General features: G+C 46.2%; 1 protein-coding gene across 2 annotated transcripts in view; it reads left to right on the top strand.

Moving 5' to 3' along the window:
- Positions 1 to 5160: 5160 nt before the first annotated feature.
- Positions 5161 to 27487, top strand: part of TRIOBP (TRIO and F-actin binding protein) — a 139407-nt gene continuing 117080 nt past the window's right edge. For both annotated transcript variants that reach the window (XM_073592567.1, XM_073592566.1), the window contains exon 1: positions 5161 to 5403. Coding sequence is in view for 1 of the 2 variants with exons in the window: in XM_073592566.1 (XP_073448667.1) it covers positions 5398 to 5403 (6 nt within the window). In the remaining variant the exon portion in view is untranslated. The remainder of the gene's footprint in view (positions 5404 to 27487) is intronic.

A 27487-nucleotide genomic window follows, 5' to 3' on the forward strand; every position in this document is an offset into this window, starting at 1 on the left:
ACTTAGGGGTGTACTCACTTTTGTTGCCAGCGGTTTAGACATTAATAGCTGTGTGTTGAGTTATTTTGAGGGGACAGCAAATTTACATTGTTATACAAGCTGTACACTCACTATTTTACATTGTAGCAAAGTGTCATTTCTTCAGTGTTGCCACATGGAAAGATATAATAAAATATTTACAAAAATGTGAGGGATGTACTCACTTTTGTGACAAACTGTATATATTATAGCTTGTAGACTCTATAACTTTTAAACGGTCTAAAAAAATATAGTGTTTGTTTTTTTTTCCACCAAAGAAATGTTGCAGAATACATTTTGGCCTAAATGTATGAGGGAATATTATTTATTTGTAAAGTTAACAGAATCTAATGTTATTTTCTTCAAAAATTTCAACTTTTTCATTTACAGTATATAGTAAAAAATTAAAACCCAGAAGTAATTAAATGCCAGCAAAAGAAAGCTTTGTCTGTCTCAACAAATGATACAAAATTCATCAGGGTACAGTGTTGCATGACTGAATGATTGTCATTAAAAATATGACACTGCTGAAAACTGAAAAATGGCCTGGACTGGGCAAGAAGGGGGTGAAACAGTCTGGACTAGAAGTGGTTAATGGAGTCACAGACAGAGATAAAAACTGACAGGAATTCTACATAAATTCCACTTTATACAACATTAGAAACATTGTGGCCAGAGTTAGTTTGGTAACCTTGTACCCCTGTGTGTTCCTATGTACTTTGCATCAGCAGACAGGGGCAGTACTCAGGAGCACACACAGCAACCTGTGTGAGGGGGGCAGTGGTAACGCGCTGAGTTGCATAGCAATGGAAAAATACAAAATAATCTAATGTGATGAGTACAGTGCAGGAGATGTGGGATGTGATCGTTCTGAGTTGTAGGATATGACGGTCGGGAGTTGTAGGATATAACAGTCGGGAGTTGTAGGATATGATGGTCGGGAGTTGTGGGATATCACGGTCGGGAGTTGTGGGATATCACGGTCGGGAGTTGTAGGATATGACGGTCGGGAGTTGTAGGATATGACGGTCAGGAGTTGTAGGATGTGACGGTCGGGAGTTGTAGGATGTGACGGTCGGGAGTTGTAGGATATGACGGTCGGGAGTTGTAGGATATGACGGTCGGGAGTTATGGGGTATGATGGTCAGGAGTTGTAGGGATATAATGGTCGGGAGTTGTGGGATGTGACGGTCGGGAGTTGTAGGATATGATGGTCGGGAGTTGTGGGAAATGATTGGCGGAAGTTGTAGGATATGATGTTTGGAGTTGTGGGGTATTATGTTCAGGAGTTGTAGGGATGTGACGGTCAGGAGTTGTGGGATGTGACGGTCGGGAGTTGTAGGATGTGACGGTCGGGAGTTGTGGGGTATGTTGGTCAGAAGTTGTAGGATATGATGGTTGGGAGTTGTAGGATATGATGGTCGGGAGTTGTGGGATGTGACGGTCGGGAGTTGTGAGATATAATGGTCGGAGTTGTGGCATGTGACGGTCGGGAGTTGTAGGATGTGATGGTCGGGAGTTGTGGGGTATGTTGGTCAGAAGTTGTAGGATATGATGGTCGGGAGTTGTAGGATATGATGGTCGGGAGTTGTAGGATATGATGGTCGGGAGTTGTGGGATGTGACGGTCGGGAGTTGTGAGATATAATGGTCGGGAGTTGTGGGATGTGACGGTCGGGAGTTGTGAGATATAATGGTCGGGAGTTGTGGGATATGACGCTTGGAAGTTGTGGGATATGACACTTGGGAGTTGTGGGATATGACAATCAGGAGTTGTAGGATATAATGGTCGGGAGTTCTTGGATATGACGGTCGGAAGTTGTGGGATATAATGGTCGGGAGTTGTAGGATGTGATGGTCAGGAGTTGTAGGATGTCATGGTCGGGAGTTGTAGGATGTCATGGTCGGGAGTTGTAGGATGTCATGGTCAGGAGCTGTAGGATATGATGGTCGGGAGTTGTGGGGTATGATGGTCGGGAGTTGTGGGGTATGATGGTCGGGAGTTGTGGGATGTGACGGTCAGGAGTTGTAGGATATGATGACGGTTGGGAGCTGTAGGATATGACGGTTGGGAGTTGTGGGAAATGATTAGCGGAAGTTGTAGGATATGATGGTCGAGAGTTGTGGGGTATGATGTTCAGGAGTTGTAGGGATGTGACGGTCAGAAGTTGTGGGATGTGGCGGTCGGGAGTTGTAGGATGTGATGGTCGGGAGTTGTGGGGTATGTTGGTCAGAAGTTGTAGGATATGATGGTCGGGAGTTGTGGGATGTGATGGTCGGGAGTTGTGGGATGTGACGGTCGGGAGTTGTGAGATATAATGGTCGGGATTTGTGGGATGTGACGGTCGGGAGTTGTGAGATATAATGGTTGGAAGTTGTGGGATATGACGGTTGGGAATTGTGGGATATGACAATCAGGAGTTGTAGGATATAATGGTCGGGAGTTCTTGGATATGACGGTCGGAAGTTGTGGGATATAATGGTCGGGAGTTGTAGGATGTGATGGTCGGGAGCTGTAGGATGTGATGGTCGGGAGCTGTAGGATGTGATGGTCGGGAGCTGTAGGATGTGATGGTCGGGAGCTGTAGGATGTGATGGTCGGGAGTTGTGGGGTATGATGGTCGGGAGTTGTGGGATGTGACGGTCAGGAGTTGTAGGATATGATGAAGGTTGGGAGCTGTAGGATATGACGGTTGGGAGTTGTGGGAAATGATTGGCGGAAGTTGTAGGATATGATGGTCGGGAGTTGTGGTTTATGATGGTCAGGAGTTGTAGGGATGTGACGGTCGGGAGTTGTAGGATATGATGGTCGGGAGTTGTAGGATATGATGGTCGGGAGTTGTAGGATATGATGGTTGGGAGCTGTAGGATATGATGGTCGGGAGTTATGGGGTATGATGGTCAGGGGTTGTAGGGATATGACGGTCGGGAGTTGTGGGATGTGACGGTCGGGAGTTGTAGGATGTGGTCGGGAATTGTGGGGTATGATGGTCAGAAGTTGTAGGATATGATGGTTGGGAGTTGTAGGATATGATGGTCGGAAGTTGTGGGATGTGACGGTCGGGAGTTGTGAGATATAATGGTCGGGAGTTGTGGGATGTGACGGTCGGGAGTTGTGGGATGTGACGGTCGGGAGTTGTGGGATATGACAATCAGGAGTTGTAGTATATAATGGTCGGGAGTTCTTGGATATGACGGTCGGAAGTTGTGGGATATAATGGTCGGGAGTTGTAGGATGTGATGGTCGGGAGCTGTAGGATGTGATGGTCGGGAGCTGTAGGATGTGATGGTCGGGAGCTGTAGGATGTGATGGTCGGGAGTTGTGGGGTATGATGGTCGGGAGTTGTGGGATGTGACGGTCAGGAGTTGTAGGATATGATGACAGTTGGGAGCTGTAGGATATGACGGTCGGGAGTTGTGGGAAATGATGGTCGGGAGTTGTGGTTTATGATGGTCAGGAGTTGTAGGGATGTGACGGTCGGGAGTTGTAGGATATGATGGTTGGGAGCTGTAGGATATGATGGTCGGGAGTTATGGGGTATGATGGTCAGGGGTTGTAGGGATATGACGGTCGGGAGTTGTGGGATGTGACGGTCGGGAGTTGTAGGATGTGGTCGGGAATTGTGGGGTATGATGGTTAGAAGTTGTAGGATATGATGGTCGGGAGTTGTAGGATATGATGGTCGGGAGTTGTAGGATATGATGGTCGGGAGTTGTGGGATGTGATGGTCCGGAGTTGTGAGATATAATGGTCGGGAGTTGTGGGATGTGACGGTCGGGAGTTGTGGGATATGACAATCAGGAGTTGTAGTATATAATGGTCGGGAGTTCTTGGATATGACGGTTGGAAGTTGTGGGATATGATGGTCGGGAGCTGTAGGATATGATGGTCGGGAGCTGTAGGATATGATGGTCGGGAGCTGTAGGATGTGATGGTCGGGAGTTGTGGATTGTGACGGTCAGGAGTTGTAGGATATGATGATGGTTGGGAGCTGTAGGATATGACGGTCAGGAGTTGTGGGAAATGATTGGCGGAAGTTGTAGGATATGATGGTCGGGAGTTGTGGGGTATGATGGTCAGGAGTTGTGGGATATGACGGTCGGGAGTTGTAGGTTGTTAAGGTCGGAAGTTGTGGGATATAATGATTGGGAGTTGTGAGGTATGACTGTCGCGAGTTGTGGGATATAATGGTCGGGAGTTGTGGGATATGACGGTCAGAAGTTGTGGGATATGAAGGTCGGGAGTTGTGGGATATGAAGGTCGGGAGTTGTGGGATATGAAGGTCGGGAGTTGTGGGATATGAAGGTCGGGAGTTGTGGGATATGAAGGTCGGGAGTTGTGGGATATAATGGTCGGGAGTTGTGGGATATAATGGTTGGGAGTAGTGGGATAATATGAGTAGTTGTGGGATATGATGGTCGGGAGTTGTGGGGTATGACGGTCGGGAGTTGTGGGGTATGACGGTCGGGAGTTGTGGGGTATGACGGTCGGGAGTTGTCGGATATGACGGTCGGGAGTTGTCGGATATGACGGTCGGGAGTTGTCGGATATGACGGTCGGGAGTTGTCGGATATGACGGTCGGGAGTTGTCGGATATGACGGTCGGGAGTTGTCGGATATGACGGTCGGGAATTGTAGGATATAATGGTTGGGAGTTGTGGGATAATATGAGTAGTTGTGAGATATAATGGTTGGGAGTTGTGTGATATGACGGTCAGGAGCTGTGGGATATAAGTAGTTGTGGGATATAATGGTCGGGAGTTGTGGGATATGACAGTCGGGGGTTGTGGGATATGACGGTCGGGAATAGTAGGGATTTAACGGTTGGGAGTTGTGGGATATGACTGTCGGGAATAGTAGGGTTGTAACGGGTGAGATATTATGGTGTCACACAGGTGAGAGCTGTGAGGCGGCAGCACACACCTCCATGTCTCAGCCTGGCAGAGTGGGCGGAGGGCGGCGGCGGGTGTGAAGTTCCTTATCAGCGGAGTGTAGACATGACAGAACTAGTCCGGGTGTTGCGGTCTTCCTCCACATGGAGGCACACAGACAGAGGCCGGCCATGGAGGGAGGAGGAGGGAGTGAGGGAGGGGGAGGTCCCGCTCATACTAAACTTCCTCACTGACTTTTCTGCCCCCTTCCTCCTCCTCCCCCTCCTGGCTGGTTCCTCCTTCCTCGCCCTGTTAGTTTTTCCTGTCCCCTCCCAGGAAGTTTGTAGAAAAAATTATAGGAAACCCACAGAGGGAAAAAGGTTAGAGGAAAAAAAGAGTGGGAGAAAGGTGGTGAGGAGGAGGTGGGGGCTGGGAGGGGGTCCGAAGCCTTGTCTGTGAACACCTCAGGCTGGATCGTCTGTCTGTGTCCGGAGGGCTGGGCACCAACATGACGGTGAGTATGTCAGCGATGTGATTGTGTGGTGTGTGTGTCAGGGGATCGCATGGAACATGGCAGGTACATGGGGGTGATGTCATAGATCTCTCCTCTGACGTCATCACGGACCATTGGACAGGTATTCTGGGCAAACTGAGATGTCTCCCCCATCTGTACAGAGCCCATGTCTTATGTGTGTGATCTCTGGACATGAACGCCTCCTATTTCCTCCCCTTTGCTCTGTTTTAATGTGTATCCAAACCCCAGACCAGCAATGTTATCTGTTGCAGATCTCTAGTCCTTTCCAATCTTTTTCGGTTTCATTTTCACCCGGTAACCCAACCAATAAAGTTCCATTCATACGGGTGATTTGGCCTGGCCTTAATGACAATGGCAGGACTCTTCTACCACACAGGAAGTGTTGGGATACATTCACATGAGGGAATGACAGTGGCAGGACTCTTCTACCACCCGGGAAGTGTTGGGATACATTCACATGAGGGAATGACAGTGGCAGGACTCTTCTACCACACAGGAAGTGTTGGGATACATTCACATGAGGGAATGACAGTAGCAGGACTCTTCTACCACACAGGAAGTGTTGGGATACATTCACATGAGGGAATGACAGTGGCAGGACTCTTCTACCACCCGGGAAGTGTTGGGATACATTCACATGAGGGAATGACAGTGGCAGGACTCTTCTACCACCCGGGAAGTGTTGGGATACATTCACATGAGGGAATGACAGTGGCAGGACTCTTCTACCACACAGGAAGTGTTGGGATACATTCACATGGGGGAATGACAGTGGCAGGACTCTTCTACCACCCAGGAAGTGTTGGGATACATTCACATGGGGGGAATGACAGTGGCAGGACTCTTCTACCACCCAGGAAGTGTTGGGATACATTCACATGAGGGAATGACAGTGGCAGGACTCTTCTACCACACAGGAAGTGTTGGGATACATTCACATGGGGGAATGACAGTGGCAGGACTCTTCTACCACCCAGGAAGTGTTGGGATACATTCACATGGGGGAATGACAGTGGCAGGAATCTTCTGATACCTGAAGATGTTTCTGCCACCTGTGAGTTGTTACTTGTGGCCGCTGGGCCCTGTACACGCCAATGACAGGTCAGTGCCAGGGATTACCTTTTGGTGATTGCTGCCTGGGTACACACTAACTACGTCCAAATGCAATCACCGCTGGTAATTACTGGCCGGGCGCACAGCCACAGATAGCTGTGGTCACCACCAACCTGTCATTGAGGTGAATAGAGCTCAGAGGCCACAGCTAGCTGCTCACAGGTGGTGTAAACAGCTGCCGGAATCCGAAGATTCTTGCAGTCGCTGTCATTCGCCCCTTTTGTGAATGTAGCCTAACCAGGGTGGATTTAATTTAAATCAACTCGATTTAAATCATAATTTTTAAAGAGCAACTGTCATTTCTGTCCCACAGCGGCTCTTCCTCTGACCCGCTGTTGACTCACCAACAGTTTCATTCACTTTAATGGAATGGCTGGTGATGCGGCAGTGACACAACAAGGTGAGGGTCGTGGTGGCAGCAGGTGAGTGGATGCCCGCTAACAGCAACTGCCATGATGGATCTGAAATGACAGGTGCTCTTTAAATGTAAGGATGTATTCTTGCTGGTAGTTATCATATTTGCAAACAAAACAAAGGTTTCCTATTTAGAATAATAAGCTGTCGGGTTAATAAAACAGCAATATTAGAACTGATCCAATTATACAGTTTGTAGTGTATATAGATTTGCAAAACTATGGGATAAAAGAATTCTCCTGAACTTTGATATATCTCATGGTTACTGTGAAATTGTGTGAATGCATCTATGCAGTGCATGTTATCTCAGCTTGCAGAGCTTGGATTCATTGAATGAGTTTACCAAAAATGTAACTATTGCAGAATATACAGCCTTATGCTACATAACTAAGCTCCATTCCAAGCTGAATAAACTAAATTATGAATGTATCTTAAATAGAAAACTATCTTTAGATACATTTTTACTCCAAAAGCATTATATTAAAATAAATTTGATAAAAAGCAAAAAAAAAAAAAAAAAAAAAAATGTATATATTTTTTAAAGATAAAAATCAATGTTTTTTTTTTTTTTTTTTTTTTTTTATCCCCCCCCCGAGCCTAACACACTTCCTGACCCTGGGTGGCTACCTCACTCCTCTGCTGTATGAATGGAGGGAGCCCTGCTTGCTGCTCTGCTAATATGGACTTTAAACATGTCTGTATTACCATCTCCATTACATGAGGGGCAGGGTAACTGGTAGTTTTAAAGAAGTACAAACTTCTCCTGTGGATCACAGGAGTGCAGATTGTTCTGCACTCCTGTGACCCGTTTTCTGCAGACAGTGGGCTGAAGCCTGCTGTTAGCTGATATCACAGAGCCAGTCCAGACTCGGGAAAGATCACGACCATATGGTCAGAATCCCAGCGAGTCTCTGAGAGCCTGAGCCGGCTACTCCCGCCCCTCCACAGCCCAGTGCTCCAGTGAGCCCATGGGGGCAGAGCAGACAGCGGTGACTGACAGTCCCTGCTCAGGGAGCTCTGAGAACTGAGCGATCAGCAGTTTGTGTTCGCTCGGTTCTCAGCCTTAGAGCCGGTGGGGGACAGATCCTGCATCCACCTAGGTAAGTAGGATAAATACCCATACTTCTCTCTTAAAAGGGAAATATGGCCAAAGATTTCTTGGCTATACGTCTCCTGTAGGTCAAAGGAGTGTACTTGTGCTCTCTTCTGACCCACAATTGGCTAACAGCTAAAGTCTACTATCAGCTGACATCATGGAGCCACTCCAGGCTCTGGAAGGATCCTAACCATATTGTCAGGATCCACCTAGATGCATGATTGACAGCTAGCCAGAGCCAGCTGTCAATCTGGCATCTAGGTGGATCCTGACAATATGGTTAGGATCCTTCCAGAGCCAGCCACCCTCCCCTCCTCAGCCCAGTGCTCCATAGAGTGTTGGAGGAGCAGAGAGCGGTGACTGACAGTCACCGCTCTCTGCTCAGAGCTGACTGAGAACTGTTCCATCAGCGATCATGTGATCACTCAGTCCTCAGGTTTAGAGCCGGCGGGGTATAGGTGGAAAGGTGTATAAAGGTTTATTTTTTTGAACAACCCCAAACTTCTTTTTAATAGAAGCATTCTGTATAGATGTTTGATAAGTGCAGCCAACACCTGCTGATCTTGTCAGCTCAGAGCCATCCTGTGTTCTCTGCCTACTTCCTGTGTTCTATCACTCTGTTAAAGCTGAGCTCAACACGCACGAAAACTTTCATAAACATACAGTACGTTTCTCAATACCAACACAGGATATACATCCACTTTGTGAGCACCAGATGCCTTTACAAACCAAGATATTTTTTGTAACTGTAGGGATGATACATAGGATGTGCTGACAGCTAGGCTGTGGAAGGGGCTCAGAAGGCTCCACCCTCTAGAGGCTGTTTGGAGAAAACTACAGGAGGGGCAGAGAGCAGACCAGTCACCTAGTACATGGAGAGAGCAGCAGTCACCAGTCTTTATTGCAGGAAAGTCCTGCAGAGGCAACGTTTCACACTGCATTACTGCACAAATCTGAAAAATACACAAAATACACCAAGATTGCAGTAAAAATACACATGCCTCTTTTATTTAGACAATATTTGTAGTAAAGCTTTTAAGGTTTGGTTCACACCGACAGGTGCAACCAAGCACGGGCGTATTTTCCTGTGTTGTGTGTAGAGCAAATCATTAATTTCGGTGGGCTGCCCTACGTATGAGAAATGCAGAAAAGAAGTCTGACTCTTCCTAGCCTAGGGCCCCTTTTCACTCAATCGGGCCGATCAGTCTGTTTTTCAGGCGGACCTGATCGTCCACCCATTTTCCTCTATGGGGAGGCGGATGTCAGCGGATGTCAGTGGACATGTCAGCTGACCTCTGAGCTGTCAAAATCCGGTGAAAACAGACGGATGGTGATACATTCGCCATCTGTCCAGTGGGTCGGATTGGATGAAAATGGACAGGCTGTCTGTTTTTCTTCTGATGTCCCCATAGAAGAGAGCGGGACTCTGACAGGTCCGTCTCTGCAGAGTGAGCGGAGACGGACCTGTCATTGGCCTGCTCAGCGGGGATCAGCGGAGCTCGTCAAAACTGATCCGCCTTATGTCAAAGGCTAAGGCTATAGACGGTTCCTGCTGAACCGGCCAAGATTCAAACCATGTATGGGCAGGCTGAGTGTACCAAGTTGATTAACTTGGGTACAACCAGCCTGCCGGATTCTACATGCAATTACTGCTAGCGGCTGGTATAGCCGCTAGCATTAATCACTGTCTTCTTGGCTTAGGGGGACGGATTCCCCTGTCAACACTGTCTGTGGGGAATCGAGGTTGTGTGGTTGCAGGAAAGAAATTCGCTCTGTGTATGGCCTGCATAAGCCCTTCTAGTTCTTATCTTGGACTATAGAATGATCAGCCTTTATGTTGTAGAAATCTGGAAGTGGGAATTGTTGAGTAGATTAGAAAAATACTGTTGGGCAGGGCTGACGCCACTCAATCTACAAAAAAAATGCACTGTGTTATCAGCCTACATCAAGGCTTAAGTGCTGAGTGCATTTAGAAAGTTCACCGTATTTTTCTGTACTTCGATCACCTCAATACAGCTGTATAATTAGATCAATTGGAGCAATGAGTGTTTGTTTATTTTTGGAGTGACATTTTAAAACGGTGCCAGAAAACTGGCGTGGGCAGCCATATGCCCTTTGTATACCTGTGATTGAACTGTGCAGGCAGAAGGCATAGAGCCAGTCAGATTGGCTCTGTGCCTTGTGATTGTTGTGATTCCACAAATGTTAACAGCGCTTGGTTTTTACCTCCGAGAGCCCACCCCTTCCTTCTCTACTGCTGCTTACTAATATGTCACAGCTTCTCACAGGTTTGACCCAAACTTTAGCTCATCACTACTTCTAATGAAAGTAATACTGCTCCCACAGACTACCAACAAAAGGGAGCACATTGAACAGCAAGGAGGAGGTACACAGGGCATATTGACCATAAGCACACTGACCACCAGTGTTATAGGGCATCCCCAACATTTTAAGGGGCACTCACCATCAATCACTACAATAAGGGCACAACTTCTGACCAACCAAATCTACAGATTCTTCTGTTTATTACATATTCCTGACCCCTGCACTTTGACTGCACTGCAAACTAAAATTATTTGGAGGCACTTTAGGACCTAGTGAAGTGCTATTGTCTGTCAGAAAATCATGTTTTTACAAAATACTGAAAAATGGCCTGATTATGTAGGGGGATGTGTGTGTGTGTGTGTGTGTGTATATATATATATATATGTGTGTATATATATATATATATATATATATATATATATATATATATATATATATATATATATATATATATATACACATACATATACTATACATTTTTCATTCTTTTATGTGGCTGCTGAATTTGCTCAGTGTGAACCTTATCCAGCCCCTCCTTCGGCTCTGCAGCAACAGATCACTTCTTCAAATAGCGTACTACTGCTACAGGGAGAGGATGCACAGCTAAAGCTCTGTCCAAACCTCCATTCTGTCAGGAAGTGCTGTGATGTCATTTCACTTTCATTGTAAACACAGTGAAGAAGCATTGTTCTTCATTGTGTTTTCATTGCCTCCTGACAGCAGTCTGCTTATTAGCAGAAACAAAAGCCCAGGAGCTGATGATCACTTCAGTTCCTGGACTTAGTGCTGGACCATAGCTGTCACTGACAGCTGCTGGTTTCAGCACTAAAGCCCATCAGGACTGCTGTCACATACCATGCAGCCTGTGGTGCTTCAGTCCTGATTGGAGGTCTGTTGAATATGGCAACAAATGTCCAGAGGTGACCAGAAGAGGGAAACAAAATTATTGTTAAAGAAAACAAAATCTCAAAAACGGAAAATTGTATACATACCTTCCGTAATTTTCCTTTCCTGACGCATCTCATGGCAGCACACACATTGGGTTGTGACTCCGCCTCCACAACCTGATAGGACTAGTTAGCTATAAGATCTTGAAGAGGAGTCCACCTTGCATTCTCAGTAACTATCACCTTAGAGGGGTGGGTTCTGTGTGCTGCCATGAGATGCGTCAGGAAAGGAAAATTACGGAAGGTATGTATACAATTTTCCGTTTTCCTGACACATCATGGCAGCACACACATTGGGAAATAACTCGCTAAATGGGTGGGTGCTTTCAAAAGATTTTTATTTGCTCAAATACAGGGTATAGAAGAATTAGTCTGAATGATTGATCTCCCAAACTCAACCGTAGTTAATTGAGCCGGGTCTATTCTGTAGTGTGAGATGAAAGTATTTCTGGAAGACCAAGTTGCTGCCTTGCAAATGGTTTCTGAGGACACTCTACAATATGCTGCCCAGGAGGTCGCTACCGCTCTAGTCGAGTGGGCTTTTAATCCGTCCGGTATTGGAAGTAGCTGAATTTGGTACGCTCTTTTGATGATTCTCACTAACCAAGACGCTATTGTTCTCGAGGAAGCCGCCTGGCCTTTTCTTGGGCCATGTGGTATGACTAAAAGGTTGTCAGTCTTTCTGAATTGCTTGGTAGTTTCTAAGTAGGTAGAGATCACCGATTTGACGTCCAATGGATGTGGGTTCCCTTCACTATTCAGAAAGACTGGGAGATTGATCTCCGATTTGAAGTGGAAGGTAGACGCTACCTTAGGTATAAATTGATCTGACGGTCTGAGGACGACTCTATCTGGGTAGAAGACCAGATGTGGTTCTTTAATTAGTAGCGCCTGTAACTCCGAGACTCTTTTGGCAGATGTTATCGCTACTAGGAAAGATAATTTAAACGTTAGATCCCATAAGGATACTGATTCCAGGGGGAAGAAGGGTTCTCTAGACAGAGCTTCTAGTACAATCGATAGGTCCCAGGTCGGAAAGGTTGGTTTTCTTGGTGGCCTTATTTTCAGGCATGCTTTTTGGAATTGGATTATGAGCGGATCTAGGGCCCATTTGGTTCCCGTCATTGCGGATAGTGCAGAGACTTGGACTTTGAGAGTGCTGGAAGCTAGTCCCTTCTCCAGTCCTAGTTGTAGAAATTCTAGGATTTGAGAGACTGAAGGAGAGAGTGGGTTCCAAGACTGCTGTTGTGAAAATTCGGTGAATTTTTCCCAGATTTTGCTATACGTGTTGTTTGTTGTCCCTTTCCTTGCCTGTTGGAGTGTATTCACTACTCTAAGTGAGCATCCTTGGTCTAGTAGCCTCTCCCTTTCAACCTCCAGGCCGTTAGGTGTAGTCGATCCGGTGCTGGGTGAAGGAATGGGCCTTGTGAGAGCAAATCTGGAGTTACTGGGAGTGGAAACGGCACTTCTGTGTTTAGTTGCAGGATGGTTGCGAACCATGGCCTTCTCGGCCAGAACGGTAATACCGCTATGACTATGGACGTTGATCTCCTCAGTCTGGCCAGAAATCTGGCTATTAGGGGAATCGGAGGAAAGACATATCCCAAGTGGAAACTCCATGGGTGATGGAGACAGTCGATCCCTGCCGCCGTTGGATAGGTGGCTCTCGATAGGAACCGAGGGCATTTGTTGTTCTGTGGAGTTGCCGCCAGATCCATGTCGGGGATTCCCCATTTGCGAGTGAGCAGAGCGAATACTTGAGGGTTGAGAGACCACTCGTTGTTTGATATAAATATTCGGCTCAGGTCGTCTGCGAGTTGGTTCTGTACTCCCGGGACGTAGATTGCCTTCAGATCTGTCAGATGAACTTGAGCCCATTCGATTATTGGGCGAACTTCTTCCATGAGTGTGTTGCTTCGGGTGCCTCCTTGTCTTTGAACGTAATTCACAGCCACTGTGTTGTCCATGCGTAGGAGAACGTTTCTTCCCGTAAGGAGTGGTCCGAATGTTAGTAGAGCCTTCCAGGCGGCTCTGAGTTCCAGAATGTTTGAAACTATCCCCTGCGTGTGAAAGGACCAACGGCCCTGTACCCCTTGATGCTGATAATGTGCTCCCCACCCCTGGAGGCTGGCATCCGTGGTGATTATTTCTGGAAGTGGCGGTATTATGGGACGGCTGCGTGAGAGATTGCTGATTCGGGTCCACCACCATGCCGACTTCTTTACTGCTGGATTGATCCTGATCCGCTGGTTCATTGATGACCCGTTCCACTGTTTTAGGAATGAATTCTGGAATGTTCTTGAATTCCACTGCGCCCACTGGACCATTAAGAAGGTGGAAGACATTGACCCCAGGATGCTTAGACAAGTTCTGGCTGATAAGTATTCTGCTGCCAGGAGTTTCTTTATTTTTTGTACTAGCGGGTCTATTTTCGCTTGAGGAAGACCGACCGTGTTGGAGTTGGTGTCTATCTCGGCTCCCAAAAAAATGATTCTTTGTGCCGGAATGAGATTGCTCTTTTTCCAGTTTATTATCCAGCCAAACTGTTGGAGTGTGGAAATTAATACTGTTTGATGTAGAAGCAGAGTTTGTCGGCTGTCGGCTAGTAGCAGTATGTCGTCGAGATAATGTAGGACTCTCAGACCTTTCTCCCTCAACTGTGCTATTATCGGTAGCAGGACTTTTGTAAAGGTTCTGGGGGCTGTTGATATTCCAAATGGGAGGCTTTGAAACTGAAAATGTTGGCGACCTATTGCGAAGCGTAGATATTTTTGGAAGGTTTGGTGTACGGGAATATGTAAGTAGGCATCGGACAAATCGACCGATAGCATCCAATCCTTTGCTCCTATTGCTAGCAGTACTGATTGCAGGCTCTCCATTTTGAATGATTCGACTAGAATCGTTTCGTTGAGACTTTTTAGATCGAGTACCGGTCTCAAGTCTCCTGTCTTTTTCGTTACTAGAAAAAGAGGAGAGTAGAATCCTGTGGCCTTCTGTTCCCGTGGAACCTCTATGATTGCCTGTTTTGAAGTAATTCTAGAATATACTTGATTAGAAGCTTTCGCTTTGGGAGAGAAGACGGTAGTCTGGTAACTCTGTAGAACTCTTTGGGTGGCTTGTGCTTGAATGTCCATTTGTGGCCCTCCTGGATGGTGGAAATCGTCCAGGGGTCTCTTATAGAGTGTATCCATACGTGAGCAAACAGCCTCAACCTCGCACCTACTATTGCGAGTTGGGCTTGCGTGCCATCAAAACGACTTCTGTTGATCCCCTGAGTTGGGGTTTTTGGGCTTCTGTACCCTCACAAAGGCTGGTTGTGGGTTTTGCCAATTCCGCTTAAATTGTTTACCTGGCCTATAAGACCTTGCTTCTCGATATCTTTCGGGCAGATGTCGTCTGAAGGGTGGATTCTTTTGCTGTTTGGGTTTCCTATCTGAGGGAATGAGGCCCGATTTACCCCCCGTTACTTTCGAGATTGCAGAGTCTAGTTTAGGCCCAAATAGGTTTGTTCCGTCGTATGGGATTCTACACCAACTGGATTTTGAAGTCGCATCTGCGACCCATGGCTTTAGCCACAACGCTCTTCTGGCTGTTACTGCCGCCAGCATTGCTCTCGCTGAGGATCTTATGATGTCCACCGACGCCTCTGCCACGAAGTCTCCCGCCAGGCTGAGTTCCTGTAAGGCGGCCGTGATCTTTTCCCGCTCTGCTGCTTCTAGTAATAATTTTTCGATGTTAGACGCCCAGCTGGAGATGGCTCTACCGACTGCTGCTAGTGTAACTGCCGGCCTGCAGGCCCCTCCTGCCGCTGAATAGGCTTTTTTAAGATCAAGGTCTATCTTGCGGTCCATTATGTCTCTGAAGGTGACGGCATCTTCAATTGGTAATGTTACATGACGCGCCAGGCGCATCAGTGATGAATCGACCACGGGTGCTGCGATGAGAGGATTTACCTTTGGTTCCCTCAATGGGTAAAGCTTGGCTAGCCTATTATTTAAGCCGGATTTTTTTTCTGGCTTTTGCCACTCATCTTTTATTAACTCTTCAAGCTCATCAATGAAGGGAAAGGTTTCGGGATCTCTTTTTAGGTTAGGAAAGTATTTCCTTAGTTTGCAAGGAGCGTCATTTTCTTCCTCCCATCCGATCGCCTCCTTTACTGCTCTCGCAAAAGGGTCTATTAATGCGAAATCGAAGGAAGTGGGTACTAGACCCTCCTCTTCCTCTGGTGAATCCTCTTGGTCCTGGGGATCGTAAGGGGCTGAGGTCGGAATGGATTGTCCGACTGATTCGGATGTTGCCACCTGCAGGATAGATTCTTTTACGGTTTCTCTTATTATGTTGGATGCCTGCACTGCGTCCGCTTCCTTGTCGCGGGTTGCCTCTTCTAGGCATGCTTGGCATACTAGTTTGCCGGATAGCGCTTGCGCTCCACAGACCCAGCATGTATTGGGCGCAGGGCGAATACACTGCTCATCTCGTGGTTGACGGGAGGATGTTGAATCTCTATGGTGGGAGGATCTTGAATGACTTCTTCGAGAATGAGAGTGTCTTGAAGGTGAACGCTCCTTTCTTTTAGAATGCGATGACCTTGATGACCTGCCGGAACTACCAATAAGATGGTATTAGTGGCATTGCTCTCTTTTCTCCTCTTCATTACTTACCCATTTTGTTGCCCCCTTACCTTGTGGTCCGTGAATGGTCTGCTGTGGCAGCGGCCTCCATAGGAAAGGTAGAGTGTGTCTATACAGGTAGAAAAAGAGAAAAGAAAGATTCCTCAAAAAAAAAAGGTTTTTTTTTTTTTTTTTTTTTTTTTTTTTTTTTATATAGGGGGGGGGGGAAGAGGTCCCCCTTCTTTTAATAGGAAGAAGGAATGGACTTACCCAAGGTAAGGATAATAGTTGACCAGCAAGGCAGCAACAATTATGGCAGTAATGGTGTGGAGGGTGATCTCCTACCCTCCCAGCAACTCCAAATGACAGAAACAGCGGTTTTTAAATAGACCGCCGTCGCTGTAGTGATGACGTCACGGCCGCGCATGCGCCCTAGGTGTCCGCGACGCTCGGCGCCATTTTGGATGCTGGCAGTTGACTATCCAGGATGTCATTTCCTGGTGCCGAGAGCCCGAGCCGACCGCCATGATGGACAGGCGAGGCAAGGGACTACAGAGCCCAGCGGACCCAGATGAAGGTATAGAGGGGGGAAAAAGGAAAAAAAGGAAAAAACGGAACAGGATGAGAATAAGAATTTCAATATGGCTACAGTGATGACCTACCAGGTGGTAGAGAGTGTAATTTGAAGGTAAGAGGTGGAGACCGCTGAACATTTTTTTTAAAACCTATTTAAGGCTTTTGAAAATGATTGTTAGGACATACCCCTGAGACCACCAGAGTGGGGTTCCCTGCATAAAGCTCGTTTAGAGGCTGTACAGTCAGGGCTTCCAGCTAGGAGAGGCTTGAACCCAGCTGGGGCGAATCGGTAAGGGGTTTCCAAGCTGTAACCAGTCGATCCATCCAGGTGAGGAAAAAAAGGAGAATGCAAGGTGGACTCCTCTTCAAGATCTTATAGCTAACTAGTCCTATCAGGTTGTGGAGGCGGAGTCACAACCCAATGTGTGTGCTGCCATGATGTGTCAGGAAACAGATGTTCAGGAAGAACTTAATTTGCAAGAATGAGATAAGAAGGAAGAAAAACCTTGGCTGTACTTCTTTTGTGGATGCATTTCAATCGCAAAGCTGGGCTTAACTGTAAATTAGATTAAAGGAGAAATTCACCTTTTAACAAAACAGAGCTTCATTGAAAACTGACAACCGCAAAGGCTGTAGGTATTTGTAGTTCATTGATGCACAGAGATCTGTGAATCAATGACGTGGCCATGTAGATGAAGCCGCGCTCTCTTCAAATTTTGGCAGTGAGAACGGGAAGAAGATCCCCGGCTTGCTGTAACAAGAATTGGTGGGATTGTAGGGAGGGGGGGAGGGGTCTGATGGTGAACATGTTACACCCTATATATGGGTGTTACATGTTTAGAAAGGCGAACTTATTCTTTAAAGTTGCCACAATTTGAACTTTCCTGGAGTGCAGCCAGCCTTTTCTCCTTCCTAAACTCATGTCATATGCAGGGCAAAAGATCAGCCCCTGACAACACCTGGGTCCCTAGGGCCCCTTCATGCCACCTTTCCAATCAGGGCAGTTTTTTCAGGCAGACCTGATTGAAAGCGCCAAGGGCAGGCTGATGTGAACCGACTTGTGTCCATTTACACCGGCCTACTTCCGAGTCTGCCCAGGTCAGAAAAAATAAAAAAAACAAAAGGACTGTGTCCTTTTCTATTTTTCTGAACCTAAATGTGATGGATCAGAGGTAGCCTGATGTAAACAGGCACAAGTCCGTTTACATCCGGCTGTCCATAATGTTATCATGGACACAAACTGAACAGTTACGAATGTAGAAAAAAAACTAACATCCTATCTGTTCAGCTCCGATTTAGCAGGGCATCTGCTTACTGATCCCCTGCTGAATGGAGGAGCTCTGTGTGAGAGAGCCCTAATGCCCCGTACACACGGTCGGACTTTGTTCGGATATTCCGACAACAAAATCCTAGGATTTTTTCTGATGGATGTTGGCTCAAACTTGTCTTGCATACACACGGTCACACAAAGTTGTCGGAAAATCCGATCGTTCTAAACGCGGTGACGTAAAACACGTACGTCGGGACTATAAACGGGGCAGTGGCCAATAGCTTTCATCTCTTTATTTATTCTGAGCATGCGTGGCACTTTGTCCGTCGGGTTTGTGTACACACGATCGGAATTTCCGACAACGGATTTTGTTGTCGGAAAATTTTATAGCAAGCTCTCAAACTTTGTGTGTCTGAAATTCCGATGGAAAATGTGTGATGGAGCCTACACACGGTCGAAATTTCCGACAACAAGGTCCTATCACACATTTTCCGTCGGAAAATCCGACCGTGTGTACGGGGCATTAGAGTGACCTGGTCTAGGACTGAGGAGCGGAACACTCTAAATGTTTGTCTAGAATGAGCTAGGCTGGAAACTAATAGTGATACTTGTGAAATAAAATGGCTGAGTTGATTGCTTTGGATCAATTTTTTAGGACTCATGCAGAAGGGATGTTTTATTTCTCCCCTGGACACCTTTGCTCCTGGCAGGAAATAAGCAGCTTAAAATATGCACCTAAAGCAGCGTTTTGAAGGTGCGTTTAGGCTCCTTAATGCTGTTTGCATCTTTTGGAGTTATTGCATTCTATTGCCCAGAATATTATTTATTCTACCCAGTAGAAGGCATTAATGGGCAAACATGCCTAAACCCATCTAGCATTTATTTTTTATGGCCAAAAGCTTCTCTCCTTAATGTACTGGTGATGTTTTTTTTTTTCCCTCCAGTCTGTAAATGCTTCTCTTCTAATATGTCTGTAAACACCTATGTGTGCATGGATACAGAGGCTAACCTAGAGATGCCTTTACAGGCTGAAAAAGGTCATACTCCTAAAAAAATAAAAAATAAAAAAAGGCATGCAAGCCCAATGTTCATGAGACCTTAAGGCCCCTCTCACACGATCGGACCGTTCAGGTCCGCCTGTCAGTCTTGACGGCGGACCTGAACGGGCGTTCCATGTTAGCCTATGGAGCGTCGCATGTCAGCGGAGACATGTCCGCTGACATCCGACCCGGTCCGATCCGCTGAAAAGCAGACGGATGGCTCTACGTCCAGGTCCGTCGCTGGCGGATCGGATCGGGGGAGACATGACGAAAACGGACACGCTGTCTGTTTTCGTCCGATCCCTCCATAGGCGGCAGCGGCGCCTGACAAGCCCCTCCCCACTCAGTGAGCAGAGAGGGACCTGTCATCCGCCGGCTCAGCGGAGATCAACGGACTGATCTCCCGCTGAGCCAGCGGACCAAGGCGGGCTCCGTAGAAACGGAGTCCGCCTCATGTGAAAGGGGCCTAAGACGTTTATATTCTTGATGAGCCCTTGTGTTCTATAAACACACAAATTGCACACAAAAACGGCGGGTTTTCTACTTGTTGATGCCCAGCAAGTAATACCCGATATTGATATTGTGAATGAAAAAGACCGATTGGAAAAATGGTGTCATATCGTTTGCGATTGAACATTATTCTATTCGTTAGTGTGAAGGTCATCCGTAAAACATATCTTGAACATTATCACATGAGCGAAACTAGTAGATGACCCCACTTGTACATGAGACGTCAACACTATGTATGAAATCGATTGCTCTTTTAAAGGTTTTTTTTCGATTGATTAATTTTGGCACTATTTCAGCATGAGGACAAGGTGCTCTGGGGGTCAGGGGGGACAGACCCCCCCTCCCCATATGTTGAGGGCATGTGGCCCGGTATGGTACAGGTAGCGTGTGTGTGGGGGGCTGTGTACCTGGATAAGGGCCTGGTATGGACTGGGGGAACCTACACCATTTTTTTTTTTTTTTTTCATTCTTTTTGTCAGATCTTCTTCTTCCTCTTTTTTTTTTTTTACAATCAACTGTTAGCGGGAAGCCTACTGACAGCTGATGAGTCATCCGTTGTCAGGGACGCGACGGCCGGCTTCCTGGCCCGCTGCTTAGCAACCAGATAATTCTAAAAAAGCGTTTTTTCACAATTTTTTTTTTTTTTTTTATTGATTTTACATGCTATCACTGCACCAGAGGAAGAAATAAATGCACACAAAAATACTATGAAACTGTGAAAACATTCTAGTGTGCTTTCATTCATAGAATGATCTTCCTCTGGTAAAATGTTACAATTTGTTTTCATTCCTAAAGTCAGGGCTAAACATTTCCACACTGATACATTGTATAGGGCTAAGGCCCCTTTCACATGTGAATTTCACATCAGTTTTTTTAGGCGGATCTGAACGGTCCCTCCATACAGCTCTAAGGCGCGATGGATGTCAGCGGTGACATGTCCGCTGACATCTGATCCTCCCCAATCCGATACGCAAAATCCAGACGGATGGAAACCCTATTTTCCATCCGTCTGGCGGATCGGATGAAAACAGACAGGTGGTCCGTAATCATCCGATCCCCCCATAGGGGAGAGCGGACTCTCTGACAGGTCCGTCCCTGCCATCCACTGGCTCAGCGGGGATCAACGGAGCGATCCCCACTGAGCAAGCGGATGCTAAATACGGACAGCCCCGTGTGATAGGGGCCTAATTTACTGGTCAGGTCAAAATTCCCCTCTGCCTACTGTCAGGTGATAAATAAGACCCCTTTCACACTGAGGCATTTTTCAGGCGCTAAAGGGCTAAAAATTGCGACTGTAAAACGCCTAAAAAATGCCTCCCCTGTAGCCCCAGTGTGAAAGCCTGAATGCTTTCACACTGCAGCGGTGCACTTGCAGGACGTTAAAAAAAAGTCTTGCAAGCAGCATCTTTGGAGCGGTGTATACACCGCTCCTCAACCACCTCTGCCATTGAAACGAATGGTCAGCGCTGCCTGCAAAGCGCTTTGGGAGCGGCGCTATTTGGGCAGATTTAACACTTTCTTCGGCCGCTAATGGGGGTTAAAAGCGCCCCACTTGTGGCTGAAAAGCGCCGCTAAAACTAGCGGAGCTTTACTGCTGACGCAGCCCGCTGGCAGTGTAAAAAGTGGTCTAACGAATGTGTGTTCTTTAATGATTTGCAGTGCCTTGAAAAAGTATTCATACCCCATTGAAATTTTGTCATGTTACAACCAAAATATAAATGTATTTTATGTAATAGACCATCACAAAGTGGCATATAGTTTTGAAGAAAGATGATAAATTGTTTTCAAAATTTTTACAAATATCTGCAAAATGTGGCGTACATTTTGTATTCAGCCCCCCTGAGTCAATACTGAGTCTTTTTAGGGATGTCTCTAACAGATTTGCACATCTAGAGAGGGACATTTTTTTGCCAATTCTTCTTTACAAAAAAAGCTCTGTCAGATTGGATGGAGAGCATCTGTGAACAGCAATTTTCAAGTCTTGCTACAGATTCTCAATTGTATTTAGATCTGGACTTTGACTGGGCCATTCTAACACATGAATATGCTTTGATCTAAACCATTACATTGTAGCTCTGGCTGTATGTTTAGGGTCGTTGTTCTGCTAAAAGGTGAACCTCTGCCCCAGTCTCAAGTCTTATGTAGACTTTAACAGGTTTTCACATAAGATTGCCCTGTGTTTGGCTCTATCCAGCTTCCCTGTCCCTGCTGAAGAAAAGCATCCCTACAACATGATGCTGCCACCACCTCCATTTCAGATGGTGTGTTCAGGGAGATGTGCAGTTTTAGTTTTCTGCCACACATAGCGTTTTGCTTTTAGGCCAAATGTTCAATTTTAGTCTCATCTGGCACCTACTTCCACATATCTGCTGTGTCCCCCACATGGCTTCTCGCAAACTGCAAACAGGACCTCTTATGGCTTACTTTCAACAATGGCTTTCTTCTTGCCACTCTTCCAAGGCCAGATTTGTGGAGTGCACGACTAATAGTTGTCCTGTGGACAGATTATCCTACCTGAGCTGTAGATCTCTGCAGCTCCTCAAGACTTACCATGGGCCTCTTTGGCTGCTTCTCTGATTAATGCTCAACTTGCCTGGGCTGTCAGTTTAAGTGGACAGCCATGTATTGGTAGGTTTACAGGTGTGCCATAATCTTTCCATTTTTGGATGATGGATTGTACAGTGCACCGTGTGATGTTCAAAGCTTGGCATATTTTTTTTTTTTATAACCTAACCCTGCTTTAAACTTGATCAGACTTGGTCATCCCTGTCCGGTCTGGTGTGTTCCCTGGCCTTTGTGATGCTGTTTGTTCACTAAGGTTCTCTTACAAACCTCTGAGGGCTTCAAAGAACAGCTGTATTTCTACTGAGATTAAATTACACACAGATGGACTCTGTTTACTAATTAGGTGACTTCTGAAGGTAATTGGTTCTACTAGTTTTTAGTTAGGGGTATCAGAGTGAAGGGGGCTGAATACAAATGCACGCCATCATTTTCAGATATGTATTTGTTAAAATTTGAAAACCATTTATCATTTTCCTTCCACTTTACAATTACGTGCCACTGTGTGTTGGTCTATCACATAAAATCCCAATAAAATAAATTTATGTTTTTAACGTGGAAAATTTCAAGAGGTATGAATACTTTTTCAAGGCAGTGTATCCTTTTTTTCTTATCGTACATCATGGGACACAGAGTTACTATGTGGGTTATAGGTCACCTTCAGGTGATGGACACTGGCACGCACTAAGACAAAAAGTGCACTCCCTATATAACCCCTCCCATACCGGGAGTACCTCAGTTTTTTTCGCCAGTGTCTAAGGCGTTGGTCACGAGTGAAGATGTGCTTTGCTGAGCTCCACTGGAGCAATCCTTGCTGGGGCTAGCCGTGCAGCCGGATCCATTTAAAGTGTCTTTTTGGCCGAATTGAATGGTACCCGGGCCTCGTATCCGAAGAAACGAGGTCTTGCCTGTAACGCTTTTCCTTTATAGAGCTGGACCCCGGGATCCAGTACTTTTTGATATTAAGGCCATAAAGTTTTACTAGCGGTGGTGCTATTACAGGTCCAGGATTGTGGGTTTCCTCGAGGATCCCCAGCTCCTGAAGGTTTAACGGAACCCACCGTGAAGGGTGAAGATTGGGTCTGTTGGTTTACCACAGAAAATCCTACGGCGGGAAAGGTAAGTGGAGTCTTCTAAGAAATTTTTAAAGATTTTTCTTATGAATGTCTCCTTTAATTTAGTAAATGTTGTCATGCCTATGTGTCACCACTGGGGGCTGTATAGAGCACTTACCATCTCTTGCTTCTCAGAGAGCTCACGATGTGTCCAGGAAACGGCAGTTTTCTCTTCGGCCGGCAGCAGACCTCCGGTAAGTCTGGGGGGGGTCTACCTCCCCACCAGACGCCCCCCTGTGATGTTTTTCCTTCCCCTCTTCTTGGGGAAGGAGTGCATATAAAGGGCGCGCGAACGGCATGCCGCTCGGTGGCTTCCAGGCCCCCCCTTCGCCATTACTGCCTCTCTCCCATAGGATCAGAGCCAGGGGCGGGGCTTAGCGCGGCGTTGGCATCCTCCAGCGCGGGAAGGTCTGTTTTTAAAAGGCGCCATTGTTGCTGTTGCAAACTGTGGAGGGACATGAGCAAAAGTGGCATGCAAGAGGTTTTTGGTAACACAGGCATTCCTTTTGACACATTTACTACTGCATCAGGCTGAGCATTAATAGCAGCAGCAGAGCTGGACTATTGCTCAAGCAGTGGATGCATTCCTTCTGGTAGTACCTCTGCTTTGTGCATCAGGCTATGGTCGGAAGGGGGGTTAAAAACACCTAAAAAAAAAAGCGCTCTAGAAGGACTATAGTCACATGGCAGCCTAGAACCATCTAAAAAAAGATGGCATCCTCACCTGAGAGTAATATGGTTGGTCAGAGTGAGCCATCAGGAGGGGCAAGTGTTGCAGCTGCTCTTAACACTGCAGCCCCTGTGTATATTACTAAGGAGGTTTTTTCTTCAACCATTTCAAGTTTGGAGCAAAAAATTGATGCTTTAATTGCATCTCAGAGTGGGACTAAGCGTAGCAGATCCCTGTCCATTGCTCAGGACCCCCATGCTGAGGAACAAGGGGCGAGAGAGGACAAATTTCTCTCAAAGGACCGGGAAGAGGCTGATGTCTCCTCTTCTGAAGAACCTAATGCGGAAGTATCAGGTTCGCAGGAAAGGTTGTTGGTACAGTCTCTCACTGAATTGGTCCGCTCCACATTTTTACTGACAGTAATGTAGTCAGTCGATGAGTCCACCTCTGGTTTGGGTTCACTAAAGCCTCCCCAATCTGTTCATGCCATTCCTATCCATTCATGGCTAAGAAAGCTAATGTATTCTGAATGGGAGCACCCAGATAAACAGTTTTTCCCTCCTAAAAAGTTTTCAATACTATATCCTATGGTGTAAAAGTTCTATAAGAAATGGAGAATTCCAAAAATTGACTCTGCTATATCCTCTGTAAAGAAAAACTCGTCCAGTAGACAATGCTCATATGCTAAAGGATCCAACAGATAAGAAGTTGGAATTCCTATTTAAAAACTATATTTCGCTCCCAGGTTCAGTCGTTCAGCCTGCGCTGGCAGTGATCGGAGTATCTTGGCTCTTAAATTACCAGTTTATAGAGATACTCAAGGTTATTCCTGATCAGCAGGCCCAGGATTTGGCCTGTTTATCAGAAGCATTGTGTTTTGCAGTAGACGCTATGAAAGATTCTATTCTCCAGGCCTCACGGCTCATGCTAGGGCTGGTACATGTGCGTAGAATCCTATGGTTGAAAAATTGGTCAGCCGAAGCGCCATGCAAAAAGCTCTTGGCCAGTTTCCCATTTCATTGGGAACGGTTATTTGGAGATGATCTGGATAAGTATATCCAAAGAATTTCTAATGGGAAAAGTTCCCTTTTACCGGTTAAGAAGAAGTTTAAGCATTTTTCATTTAAACGTGCTTCTTCTCCAGTGCCGGGGGCTTCAGCCTCCAGGCAGTCACGACGGCCTCCACCGTCAGGTTCAAGAGGTAAACCTCAGGGTCAGTCCCAGGGCCAAAAGAAAACCTGGGGGAGGAAACCCACAAAACAAAATACTAAAGCCTCCTTATGAAGGGGCGCCTCCGCTCGCTACTGTAGGCTTCTACAGTTTTCAAGGGTCTGGCAGAAACAATGTCAAAACAGATGGATGGCTTCCTCAATTTCTCTAGGTTACAAACTAGAGTTCTGAGAATTCCTGAGAAGTCCCGAGAAGTCTCTCTTTCTAGCTTTGGATCATCTCTTGTCTCAAAGAGTGATATCGGTGGTCCCCTTGGAAGAGCAAGGATTAGGGTTTTATTCAAACCTTTTCACGGTTTCAAAACCAAACGGGGATGTCAGACCCATTTTAGATCTCAAAGATCTAAACCAGTTTTTGAATATCTGTTCCTTTCGCATGGAGTCAATCCGGTCAGTAGTCTCCATCCTACAAGGGGGAGAATTTCTTGCATCAATCGACTTCAAGGATGCTTATCTCCATGTGCCAATTTTCCCCGCTCACCAGAAATTTCTACGATTCGAGGTAGAAAATCTTCATTTTATAGCTCTGCTTTTCTGTCTAGCTACTGCACCTCGAGTTTTTACAAAGGTCCTGGCTCCTCCTTTAGCCAGGTTAAGGGCTCAAGGTATAACGATACTAGCCTACTTAGACGATCTACTCTTGATAGATAAGTCGGTAACCCACTTAAATCAAAGTTTGGTCACCGCAGTCAGCTACCTAGAATACCTAGGTTGGATTCTCAACTTGGAGAAATCCTCCTTAAAACCATCAAGGAGATTACAGTACTTGGGGCTGATCATAGATACAGTTCAAAAGAAAGTGTTTTTGCCCCAGAAAAGGATCAGTTCCATAAAGGAACTGATTCAGCTGGTCAAAACAAAGAAGAGTCCTTCTATACGACTTTGCATGAAGTTATTGGGAAAGATGGTGGCTTCTTTCGAGGCCGTTCCTTATGCGCAGTTTCATTCAAGACTGCTGCAAAACCGTATTCTGTCAACTTGGAAGGTCCAAGCTCTGGACTTCCCAATGCGTTTATCCCCTGAAGTGCGTCTGAGCCTCAATTGGTGGTTGATATCCAGGAATCTTCAAAAGGGAAAATCCTTTCTACCAGTCACCTGGAAGGTGGTAACAGATGCCAGCCTTCTGGGCTGGGGAGCAGTCCTGGAAGAAGCGTCTGTCCAAGGGAAATGGTCCATATCAGAGAGGACCTTGCCCATCAATATTCTAGAGATTTGGGCAGTACGCCTGGCCTTAGAGGCCTGGACTCTCAGACTACAGAATTGTCTTGTCAGGATCCAATCTGACAATGCCACAGCAGTGGCCTATATCAATCACCAAGGGGGCACGAGAAGTCATGCAGCCCAGAGAGAGGTGAATCATATTCTATCTTGAGCAGAAAACAACATTCCTTGCCAATCAGCAATTTTCATTCCAGGAATAGAGAATTGGCAGGCAGACTATTTGAGTCGCCAACAATTGTTTCCGGGAGAATGCTCCCTTCACCCCGACATCTTTTTGTCAATAAGTCAAAGATGGGGAGTTTCGGACGTGGATCTGTTTGCGTCTAGGTTCAGCAACAAAATCGAAAAACTTTGTGTCAAGGACAAAGGATCCGTTGGCATACGGAACAGATGCCTTGGTTTTTCCATGGGATCAGTTTTCACTGATCTATTCGTTCCCTCCTGTTCTGCTGCTTCTGCGCCTTCTTTGCAGGATCAAGCAAGAAGGGAAGGAGGTGATTCTTGTGGCCCCAGCCTGGCCCAGGAGATCTTGGTTTGCCGAGATCATAAAGATGGAGGTAGGGGACCCTTGGACCCTACCACTGTGGCCTGACCTTCTTTCGCAAGGTCCGGTATTCCATCCTACCTTACAAATGCTAAATTTAATGGTTTGGCTATTGAGACCCACATTCTGAAAGACCGTGGGCTGTCAGCTTCGGTAGTTTCTACTTTGGTTAATGCTAGGAAGCCGGCCTCCAGAGTCATATACTATAGAGTCTGGAAGGCATATGTCTCCTGGTGTGAATCCAGAGGTTGGCACCCCAGGAAATATGTCATAGGTAGGATCCTTGAATTCCTACAGATGGGATTAGAAATTAAGCTGGCCCTGAGTACTATCAAAGGCCAGGTGTCGGCCTTATCGGTGTTTTTTCAACGACCGCTTGCTTCACACGCTCTGGTTCGTAACTTTATTCAGGGGGTAACACGGATTAATCCTCCAGTGAGGTCACCCCTGAACCCTTGGGACTTAAATTTAGTCCTGTCGGCATTACAAAAACAGCCTTTTGAGCCAATACGAGATATTCCCTTAGTCCTCTTGACAAGGAAAATAATTTTCTTGGTTCCATATTTTCTGCAAGAAGAGTATCAGAGTTCTTTGCTCTTTGTTGTAAAGAGCCATGTTTGATTATTCATAAGGATAAGGTTGTAATGTGGCCTCATCCTAAATTCCTATGGAAGGTAGTGTCAGGTTTTCATTTAAGCCAGGATATTGTTCTGCCTTCGTTTTTTTCCAGGACCACGTTCTGTGGAAGAGATGTCTCTACATTCTCTTGAGAAAGTGACTGCTCAGATTCGTAAAACAGATGTTTTGTTTGTGTTGCCAGA

Source organism: Aquarana catesbeiana, linkage group LG07, assembly GCF_042186555.1.
Source record: "Aquarana catesbeiana isolate 2022-GZ linkage group LG07, ASM4218655v1, whole genome shotgun sequence".
NCBI classification, from domain to species: Eukaryota; Metazoa; Chordata; class Amphibia; order Anura; family Ranidae; genus Aquarana; species Aquarana catesbeiana.